At 24.7% G+C, this 12,667-nt stretch overlaps 1 protein-coding gene across 1 annotated transcript in view; it reads right to left on the reverse strand.

Moving 5' to 3' along the window:
* Nucleotides 1-12,667, reverse strand: part of LOC132929053 (protein tolkin-like) — a 52,500-nt gene that overhangs the window by 38,450 nt on the left and 1,383 nt on the right. Inside the window, exon 3 of the mRNA XM_060994098.1 lies at nucleotides 3,282-3,567. Within this exon, the coding sequence (XP_060850081.1) occupies nucleotides 3,282-3,567 (286 nt within the window). The remainder of the gene's footprint in view (nucleotides 1-3,281; nucleotides 3,568-12,667) is intronic.

The following is a 12,667-nucleotide window of genomic DNA, read 5'->3' on the forward strand; positions in this document are numbered from 1 at the left end:
ATTCTGTCTTGGAGTATAATACAATTGAATTTTCTGCGATCCTATTACTATTACAATAAAGTGTTAGCTTGAACGTTGAAAATTATTTAAATTCTATACATTTATTTTAAAAATTAAATGCCCTTTTATTTTTTGTGTCCTCAAATTAGAATCTCTAATTGATATAAGTGTTGATAGTAATATTATATTATCGTCAAAATTATATATATAATTCGGTCCCCCCCCCCCCCCCTTGCGGAATTATCACTGGTCCCAATACTTCCTCATTCCTATCTTTTATACATATAATTAAAAAATAATCCTTTGTATAAGATTATAAAACTGGTCAATGAGGATGCATATTCTTTATTTGATAACATGAATATATATTGATCTTGGTTTACCACTATTTTTATTTTTATTTACTTAAATTTTAATTATCTACAATTAATTTTAACATCATATTTTGAAATCGTTTTAACTTTTTAACACGTTTAAATATCAAAAAACAAATAAATAAAATATATCGTTTCCGAAAATGGGAGGGTACACCTCTTCTACATTGTCTTAAAACCATCGTGACTGCAACCACCACATAATACACAATATAATATTTTATTCGTTATCGTCGTTATTGCAGCGCCAAATATACGTCACATAGTAGTATAGTACGTACACAAAACAACAGTTACCTAAAGTCTAAACGCATGATAATTTTTATTTTCTGTTATCCCACAAAAACAAAACGGATTTTGTGATTTTTTTGATTTTTTTTGCACGAGTCGTGATTATTAAGTACACTATGTAACACGAACCATACGATCCATCATCAAACTTAGGCATTTATAAAAATTATTTCATATTTATATTTTATATAGTTAAACATAGCAGAATAATACACAAAAATTTTAGTATACAATATTTAAGTAAAACATTTTACTTTCTTAAGGTATTTATATATAACAATTTTTTACTAATTTTTTTTTACAGTTTTATGTAAAATATTTTTTTTTAAATTATGTCATAACCAATTTCTATAAGAAAAAGAAAATCATTTCTATTCAAATTCATATCTAAGTAATAACAATTATTTTACTTTAAACTAACCATAATATACATGCTTATGTTTTCTTTATTGCTCTCGTGAAATTCTAAAAAAAAAGTTAAAACTAAAAATGCATTTTTTTTAAACTGTAGTGCTATAATTGCTTCGTTTTTAGTCCAGATTATTATTACACTTATAAGGGCATACATACGTGTATTTATTTATAGTGATACTTATCCTATATATACCTTGGTTATTATACACATGATAATACATATAAATGATTATGCGCCGTTTTCGAAAGAATACAATTATTGTTATGTGATAAATGTAAGTAATACGTAACAGTATGGTCTAACATATAATTTAACTATCAACTTATAATACAACGTTAATAAAGAAAAAACGTTATGAGTTATGGCATTGTATCAAAGCAACAACCATGGTGACATTTATGTAGACCAATTATTGAATTATATGTACCTATTATATGTGTACACAGATACCTAGTATACAATGTACGTATCGAACAACGTGAGGACCTGACAACCGAAAATTAAACTCCGCAATATATACGTCTTACAGTCTTTGCAAAACTACATCAACTACATACGTACAACGTGTCTCATATATAATACCTATATAGGTAATAATGTTGTTCTATCAGCTATCGACTGTATACGACGGTTTGGATGGTTGGGTAACGGTAGTGATTTCGTTTTTCGAAATCGACCGCACGAATTTTTCACTCCGCGGCCAATGAGGAATGTTTTTTTTTTATGGTTCTGATAAAAATATGTCGGTGAAAATATCTTACGTATACTCTAATTCAGTATGTTATAATTTTTTATTCGACCCCGTCGAATATTGATTATAATTCATAATAGAAACCTATAGATCGCGATTTGCCAGAGATTTCAAAAATTATTTGATATTTTATAAAATGTACAATGATAGTAATTGAACATTTTTTAAAAAACATTATCTAAAGATACTAATTGAACGTTCATGCAAAAAGAATATGAATTATGATGAATTACTATTTTCTTTCAATATAATAACTAGAGATCGCTCGTATACAGCACCGCGTACAAATGTGGTATGTCCTGTATTTTTAGATTCTTAGCAACACTTGTAAATAATCAATTAATTAAAAGTAGTGTTTATAATATTAGATTGGTATAAGATTATGTAATCAATTTTCGGATATATTATAAACTAAATACAATTATCTCCAAATTGTATATTAATCTGCAGTAAACATACCAAACTAAAAATATTCTAAAAAAGTGAATTAGCACTTAAAAATTTAACTTAATTTTTATTTTACGTTTCTATAATTTAACACGAAAAACACACTCATTGTATTGATATAAAAGAACGAGCTCATTATTTTTCACAATGCATTATGCGCATTAATAAAAGTGAGAACAAATTATAAATGAAAAAAAAAATCAGTATTATTATAAATTTATCCACTCATCAGTTGTGAACACATCATATAAAATAAATACATATGTGAAAATAACTAATTAGATACATTTTTACTATTTCAATGGAATTACATAAATATATTATGTAAATACGTCATAAATTAATTAAATATTAAACAAAACATTGACAAATAAATTAAAAACTATACCTATATATTTAAAATATCTACTAATACTTTAATATTTATCAAACAAACTACTTAAATATTCAAACAATTAAAAAATCACACAAATGTGCAACTACAATATAGGTTATTAGTTGAAATACTGCTCAAAAATATGGTATCGATTTATATTGTAAATTAAACACATGGTACTTAAGAAATGGAATTTCTCAATGATTTTCGTGAGAAGAAAAAGACAGGAAAATGTAAGCAGTGAGAACATTTATTTTTAACATTTTAACAGAGTTTGGATAAATGGATCTGAATTTACACTAAACTTGTTTATACTATATTATTAGCAAATACAGATTTAAAATAGGTTCACCCGGTATTAAATACATACGACCTTACATGCAGATGAACACTGAGTTAGTAGTCTTCCGAGTGAAAAAATATGGGGTATACATACTATATATTAAATAAAAATCAAGGACGGATTCCTCTTTTAAATTTTGTTTAAATGTGTTGTTAATTAAATTTTTAAGTTCATCATTTTGATGATTCATTTAACGTATTATCTAATAATTTATTATTTTTTTTCGTTAAATTATGACCCATAATGTATAAAATATTACAAAAACCCCTTATCTAGATAGATACCTGCTTAAAGAGTTATCAAGAACTGTTGTTTTATCCCGATGATCGTTGTTTTTCCTCTTGTTTAAGTGGTTCTTCCTTGTCCTATTGTTGTGTCTGTGTCTTATCTTGATCTGTGCTACATCAATTGACTTACTCTTCCCTTGTACTATACCCTCTTCTTCAATTTGTAGCCCTTCATTTATTTCTTTTTTGTATTTTTCTACTTTTTCTGCATAAACTTGTCTGTCTTTTTCTTTTTTGTTACTGTACTCTACATCAGGTACGGCTATATCGCCCATAAAATTACCTGAAAAAAAATGTTTATTAATTATATGATTAAATGAAAATGAAAATAGTTTTTAAATATATTTTTAATACTTTATTTTATCTAGACTATCTACAAATTACAACTTGGATATCTAAATAATTTTATTTTTGATTTATATTTTAAATACTAAATAGATAATTAGGAACTATAATAAATTAGAAACAATCAAAGCAAAGGAGCACGCTGAAATAATATTATTTTTTCGATTCTAAAATATAAGTATGCGAATTTTGTTATTTTACGGGGATTATAGGTACCTAATTGACATTGAATTGAAAACGATTCAACATAAACTTATTATAAACTCATTGAATATTCAGAATGTGTTGTTTTAACTGTTTATAAATTCATTTAAGTACTGCATCATGTGTGTTTTTTTTATATATATATACATTATTAGTTGTTCTAATTAAATATTTTAATGTCGTCACAATAAAATAAATAATAATGGTACGTTAAAAAACAAATCGAGCTACACAATCAAACAAAAAAGTTAGGCAAGTCGGTATCGCTCTGCAGTGTAGTGTAAGTATTGAGAGAATCACTGTAATTGATGTGAATTCAATTATACATATATCATACACGAACAACAATTCTGAGGGAAGACCGTCTGTCAACCTATATTAGATATAAGTACCTATATTATTTCATGATATAATTTTGATATAGCTATTAAAGTAATTTATTTTACTTTTAGTATTACATTAGGTTAATTCAATTTTTTGAAAATATTGTACTTATTATGTCAATATTTAACTATTATAACAATTTATATATTTATACCATATTACATTATTGTTATTAATTTTTGAATAAATTGCTATTGATAAATAAATTATTTAAATTAGTAATATTTTAAAATCATATTAAAATTAAAACTAAATATTTTTAAAATGTCATGGCGTATAATAAAATTCTTAATATACGTAAAAGTTTTAACTTTCCATGAATTATGTTTTTGAATAATAACAAAATAATTAGCTATTCATTATCGTTTAAATATGTAATGTTGTCCAAGTTTTTATAAAAAATAATTGTGTAGGTATATATATTTTTTTTAGATTTTTGGTCCCAGTATGAACTACTAATGAGAAATCTTGAATTGAATTTTCAAATATTAAAAGAAAAATGTTTATGAATTACTAACTACATAATAGTTTGTAATTTTTTGCAATTTTGACGAGTTTCAAATTTAATCGAATTTAATATTTTTATATAAATATAAAAACAACTCATTTGGGAACTAAATATCTGCTTAAGATTTTTGATAGAGCGGAAATAGGCGATTGTAACTCGGCCCGAGGAAAAAAAATGTTCAAAAGGTCTATTGTAAACACGACCTGTATTTTTTTCAGGTAAAAATGATTTAGTTAAGTAAAGTCAACCCGAATAAAAATAAACAAAATTTTCTTATATTTTTGAGAACTATTTAGAATTACCCAGAGAAAACCACGAGGAGGCTCATAATCCTCCAAAAAAATGTTCATATTATTATTCAATGGTATAAAATGTTGTAAAAATGTATATAAAATGTTTTAATGTTGGATTTAATTTAAGTATTCAGTACAAAAAATATAAGTAAAATGTATCAATGTAAAATTTTAAGTGTAAAAAAGTGTAAAATACAAGTAAAATTGTAGGTAGTGTAATGATATAAGGTTGTAATATAAATCTATTTTTTTTAAGTAAAATACATGTATTTGATGCATTCACTCACTGAAATTTGTGAAAGTGAAGTTTCAAAATTATCGGGCCGAATTTACAACCAACCTTTTTTATTATCTTAAATTTCCCGGCCGAGTTTACAACAAAAAAGGTAACCACAGGCCTAGTTTACATTTGCCTGTGGAAATTTTTTTTATTACTAACATTTATGTAAAAATTTTTAAGCTGTTTGTAAATTGTAAATAACTCAAAGAGAGTTAAAATATATATTATATATATTCCATATAGAAAATTGTAATAGGAACAATTTGTGTTATAATTTAAGTTACTTCTTTTTGAATTATTATAAAATAAAGAAACCAATTTAGTCAAAATAATTGGTTCAGCGTAAAAATTCCTTTTTTCCCTTAATTTTACTAGTAGGTATTTTTCGTTTTTATCGATTATTAAAAAGATACTGTTAAATTAATAGCCAAAGTACCATCTATATCCAATTTTATACCAGAAACTACTTCCGAAATTGAAAATCAAAGCATTTTTACTGCCCCAAATGGTGATGACGTACACAAAAATAAAAATAAACATACATCGATGTAAGATCGATACATTTATTGCTCCATTTCTGTTTAAAAACAGTTAAAAAAAAATATTATCATCATGGTTATATATACACTTATTATATCTATTTATTTATAGTTTCAATCCACAGTCGATTAGATTCTCTAATTGTGAAACCAATTATACGATCATCGTAAACTAATAAAATATTTATTTTATAATTATTTAAAACAGGATAGTAATTTACTTTTACTAGTCATAATATAATTTATAGATTTTTGAAATATTAATAAATAGTGAGATTTTATAATAATGCCCACTTAGAAAAAATGTATTTTGTGTCTTCAGATTTTTAGCATAATCCAGTATATACTAAGTGTTCAAAGTAAATTCCAGATTACGATCTGGAATTTGTTTAATACTTCGATAATGCAGACTAGAAATTCCGGTAAAATATTTTTAATATATATATAAACCCAACCCAATGTTAATAAAATAGTTTTTTAATCTAGTCTTAATAGTTTGATATTCGCTTATTTTAAATGCTATTAAAATTAATATAACGCCTCGAGGAACTTAATCATTATGTCTCTACATAGCACAAAATATAAGTTATGTATTATATACACGCTGTTGTATTCTCTATATCACGTGACTACCTATAGTTGTATATTTTTATGTCAATGCAATTGGTATACTGTTGTTTCTATGTATTATAAATACATAATAATATACAATATACCGACATCTAGCCGGAGTGATTTATAACTAATTTATCCGAAGAATCTGAATGATAATTCCTATATACATATATTACAGAACTCTACAGTCTATAGCGTACGCGAAATTATTTAACTGACTTCTTTCAGTAGGTACCTTATTGTAGACAGAGCGTGCTCTTTTTCTTAATGCTTGGATTAAGAATAGATAATAATATCATTAATTTACGTGATAAACGCGTCCCTTATTAACCACTTCACGAGTATTGTATAAAATTCTTGAATAGAAATCGTTTGTATATTATTGAACTTATATACGTATTATATAGGTAGTAGGTTGGTAGGTACATCAGTCAAGAACGAAATACTGATTTGCGTAACAATAACTAACAATGTGATCAGTGTTGACTCGATTGACCCTGCACATTATATACTTTATAGTTTGTACATTACACAATCTAACCGTACGGTGAGCGTTAAGTATAATACGGATTAGAAGATTTTAGTGTGCGCGTTTTAAACAAGTTTAGAAACACGTTTCAACCTCCGTTATTTATATACCTATTCTAAATTTCGAGAAAACCAAACCAACGAAAAATTAGTTCAGATGTTCTTTTTTGGTAAAATTTTACTATCAATTCTTAATGAGTTTTTAATATTATATATAATATATAAAACGAGTGCTTTCGATTATTCTTGCTATCATACAATATAATATAAATATAAAGTTAAACTAAGTACTAACTATTGTATCATTAACTAATAACTATAGTCTAATTATATGATGTATAGTATATCATTATATTAAATTCATTGTTTCGGATGGAATATTTGATGATGATTATTATTTTTTTTCTTAAAATGCGTTAAGGACAATATAAATTACTGTTAAAAGCAATAACTATAATATTGCTCGTCTCTCGAAAAATACTAAAACATATATGACAAATGAACTCTATTTAAGAATACATATTATTATTAACACAATAACACCCGTTATACGCGTAAATCTAATTATCATAAGTGTAGGTATAACGATAAAATAGGACTTTCGCTTGCAAGACATTCAAATCCGTTTTTTAAATAACGTGTTTTATAATAAGTTTTAGTGTTAAACAGTGTATAAAAAAAATTAATATTAATAATGAGATATATCTTCAATACAGTACGTACACTGCGTAATTACTTATTAAAGTACCTATATAGTATATAATAACCTCAATATAAACAATACGAATAAATTATACATACATACTATAGTTATATATATATATATATATATATATATATATATATACTATGTGTAATATACACGTGGTACAACTCTTTTTAAAATTCGTATGATCAAAAAAAAAAATTCGAAAATGCGTGTGGTTTATAGTGTGTTATAATTAATGATTATACGGTACAGCAATTCCTCGGTAGCGTACGTGTGGCATCCTATAAACAATTGGATAGATACTAGATAGGTAAGTAACATATAGGTATACTTGCTATTTGGAAGCGATGGAAATAAAAACGAAATAAATAACGTCTACTATGATATTTGGGTCGGGAAAATAATATAATAATTTATCGTTAATTCAAGAAAATTTGCACGAGACAAGCCTAATTTTCTCACTTATCCGGTTGTGTGCGTAATATTTTGATTGAAATATCTCAACTTTCGTTAACGAAACCTATTAATATAACTGAAATCGCATTATATACCCTCGTTATGTTCGTTCACCAAGTTACACGTTAACAGTCATCCTCAAAGATGCCTCAAAGCGGTGGGCGGAATTATAATAAGTCTGTTTCATTTGCATTAAATTCCAAGAAGTTCAACCCCCGAAAGAGTTAAGACTACCGCCGTAGGCTTTAACGGAATAGGGTACGTGTAAAATTCTATACCATTAACTGGTAGACATAATTGACTCATGATGATGTTCGAATTATTTATTTATTTTATTGTAATAATGGTAAGAACTAATAAGTAATAAATAATAAAAAATAATTACCGTAATCGTAATATCTTATTCGTATATAAAGTTTAATATATACCTTAAATCTTAATAGTTGATTGTCAACGGTGAGTCACTATGTAAGATTAGTGTAGGTACAAAGCGTGCAAATTTTAATCCAAGTCAATTTCCCTGTGAGCTATATTCAACGTTATTCTCATCCTAATAGTATAACAAGTTGGGGTGTAGGAGTCAAAAATGTAATTATAATTTGTAAGTGTATATTATAATAAGCAATAACCAATAAGGAATATCACGCATATGTATAATATAGCTGGCTTTTAGGTGAATTTAATCACCAAAGAATGTTTATTGATTGTTAAAATCTTGGCGATATTACCAAAACGATATGTATAGGCATATAGCCGAACTTTTATTTATATATGTACATATTTAAGTATAACACGATAAGTATACCTGCGATGAATTAAGTTGTTTGTATAACATATTATATGCTTTGCACCACAAAAACCGGTTATCATGTGCATATTTGATTTTTAAAAAAAACATTTATCAATTATTATAAAATCAAAATAAAATAAAATATATTTCTTATTAGTTATTAATACAATTCGTTATTACCTCAAAATATGTAAAAAATAAAATATAATATAATTAATTAAATAGGTACCTATTTTTATACTGATAAATGTTAATTATATTATGTTTATACATAATATAATATCGTAAATATTTTAATATCGATAAAAATAAATTCAATGTTTAATGTTCAAACTGCCTAAGTATAAATTCTGGATTACCAAAAAATATTTAAACAAATCGTTTTTCTCAAACATTTTATACATAAATATAAATTAAAATAAAATACAGAAATAGTTCTTAAATTCAGTGTAAAAAAAAAAATTGTGAGAATGTATTATTCTAAATTTATTTGATATACAATATTTTTTTTTATTATTTTATTGAATATTTATAATTCATTAGGTACTTTAATAATATTATTACATCTTTACATTAATACAATGTGTACTTTTGATAATGTAAACGGATATTAATTACGATTGATAATATTTATATATTCTATTTTAATATACTTAAGTATATAAATATAATATATTGTTATCTGAAATTAGTTAGATGTTCCATTAAATAGGTACACGTGTTATAATATTATTAAATATTGAGAGGACGCCACACCTGCATGTGTTACCTCAGTCTAATAAACGTATAACAGCAAATTTATATTCAACAGTTTCAATTTTGTGTATTAACCTTTAATAATAGAGTGAATTGACCTATTATCAAACCTTAAGGTAAAAACATTATCTGTGTTTTACTATGAGGTCTTACAATATTTTAATTTTTAAGTGAATTATTAGTAAGTACGTTATAAATATTACAATTTAAAATTTCTAAAAATATAGTTATTATTTTATTAGTTAGATAACTCTTATAATAATTTCTAGTATGATGTGTTAGCAATTCAATTGTAATGAAAATGTTATGTATAAATTATTATTTACACAGTTCAATGTATTCTATATTATAACATGTTTAGATGTTTTATTGCAGTATAAAGAATATATGTGCATATAGACTATACAGTAACTGTTCATAGTAAGACATAAATTATTGTGGAGATATATTTTAGAACTATCACTTAATGATAAATATTAAACGGAATTAGGTACAATATTTTATCAATACAATTTTTCTATAATAAGTCCCGAGGAAAGGCCAGACTAAAAACAATCTTCACTACATTTTGCGAAGAACAGGTCATAACTTCATAATATAGTAATTAATACTATATAATATGTTTACTATAACTATAAAATGACCTCGACGTGTTAGTACACATGTAAAACTATTTTTAATTACTGTTTATTCTGCTAAATGCTAATTATATATTATATAGAATAATATAGTTATTAATGAAACTAATTTAAGCCTATTTTATCTTCAATTTATTTAATCTTTTTTATATTTTATTATTTATATCCATTAAATTATATAATATCAGAGTGTAAGTTTGTATGTACTAGTGTATCATGACTATTTGTCACTTGAGCTAAATATAATCTCACCAGATATTTCTTAATTTACTATTCGTTTATTGAGTAAAAAATTATAATAATAAATTTTACATTTTTGAGGCACATAAAAAAATTGGTAAGGTTATTATTAGACCCTATTTCTTAGACCTACGCAGGGTTAAATAATAAATATTAAATATAATATTCTAAGGCAATAGTCTAATGTGTTTATAAATTAGTTGAATTAATAAACTGAGTTTGTAAAAAATGTGTAAAAAAACATAATACTATAGTTTATAATAAGATAAAGTAAGTAAGTACCTATACTTATTTTAATTTAGGATTTCGTAAAATATATTTTAACAATGATATTTTTAATTTAGGGATGTTCACTTACTGTTTACAAAATTAGCTAAATCGCAGAATAAATATTGGTAATAGTTATTATACTTCTTTAATTTGAACATATTATATTTTTGTAATAAATTAGCATTATTATTATACACAAACAAATCACATTACAAGGTTCAAATAAAATTAATTTAGGATTAAAGCAATTTAAATTAATCTAGGTATATTTTATGTGAATGACATAATATTATCAAATCTTAATTAAGAACCAAATTTTAAAATATATTTTCTGTACAAACATTATTATGACTTTTCATAAAGTTTTAATTAATGTTTATTCAATATACCTATTAAGAAATAGAAAACGTAATTCATCTAAAAAAATAAGTGACAAAGAAAAATATAATATCGAAGGATTTTATGTTAACGAAGGTCGTCTTGCCAAAATTATATTTTATTGTATGTATTTTAGATAAAGTAATAGATACAGCTGTATTATAAGCCTGCAGTCTAGTGTTAATATCAAAGTATTAGAACATACACTCGAGCATATATAATTTGTATTTAAGTACAACAGATAATGTAAACTAAAAAAAATCTATGTATAAGATAAATTGACATCTCGCTTCAATTCAAATAATATGTAACCTCTACTTACTGCACATTATTCTAATGAATTCCAAATATCATAATACTATATTACTATGTTAGTATAGTATGAAATAATCAACACTAAGAATATTATAGTTTAAATGAAAGTAGCTACCTTAAAAAGTTTAAAATATCTATAGAATTTATAAAAGAAAAAATAATTGTACATAAAATATTTAATAGAAAAAAATGAATTCTAATGACTTAAGATTATTGATTTAAAAAACTATTAATGATTTGTACTTGAAAATCTGTATATGATGTTTGAAAGAAATGCGAATTCCAAAGGTTTATTATATTATTTTCGATTATGAATGTGAGTTATTCACTTATATTAGAAAAAATGGGCATGTACCCAATTACAATGTATTTTAATTAATTTGATATCAATAATAGTTATGGTTTATTAATACTGTATAATATCGTAGTACCTACAAGATAAGCAGGTTTAATATGATAATGATATAAAAAAAAATTATAAGTTATAATTCGTAATTATGGTCAAATATATATTTTAAGATAAGCATTTCATTTTTTTTTTTGAGGAACTATTTTTATATTGCGATCTGAAATTTTTAATTTTAATTTTTATGTATAAACTATGATTGTATCATAATGAAAATATCACTTATGTGCGCTGGATGTAAGATACCGTGTACTTTTCTACTTGAAAATAAAATTAACAATAATAATAATATCACTATAACAAACGAAATATTATTCAATGGAATATCACATACACAAGCCTTACTATAATATAGAGTTCATCGACATTACATATTTTAACGACTAAAGTCCAGCGGCAAATACGAGTACTATGCCAATTATCTAGATGAAAGAAGGATGTCATTCAACAATTATTTTTCTTTTTACTTTATCCCTAGCTAAGTCCAACTAAACGGAGTTCTTCTGACCTGTCTTTGAACACTGTGAAAAACCCACCCTATACCTATAATATAGCTATTATAAAACTGCAAATGACTAAGAATTACCGCCCCTCGGGCGCGTTTATAAGAAAAACGTGTCAAACGGCACCCCAAACAGTGTACACCAAATCTACACAGACCCCTTGGGACGTGTACATATACACAAGCTAATATAAGCTATTTCTTTTCTTTTATTCCTTTTTTTTTTT

The sequence above is a fragment of the Rhopalosiphum padi genome, chromosome 4, assembly GCF_020882245.1.
Source record: "Rhopalosiphum padi isolate XX-2018 chromosome 4, ASM2088224v1, whole genome shotgun sequence".
NCBI lineage: Eukaryota > Metazoa > Arthropoda > Insecta > Hemiptera > Aphididae > Rhopalosiphum > Rhopalosiphum padi.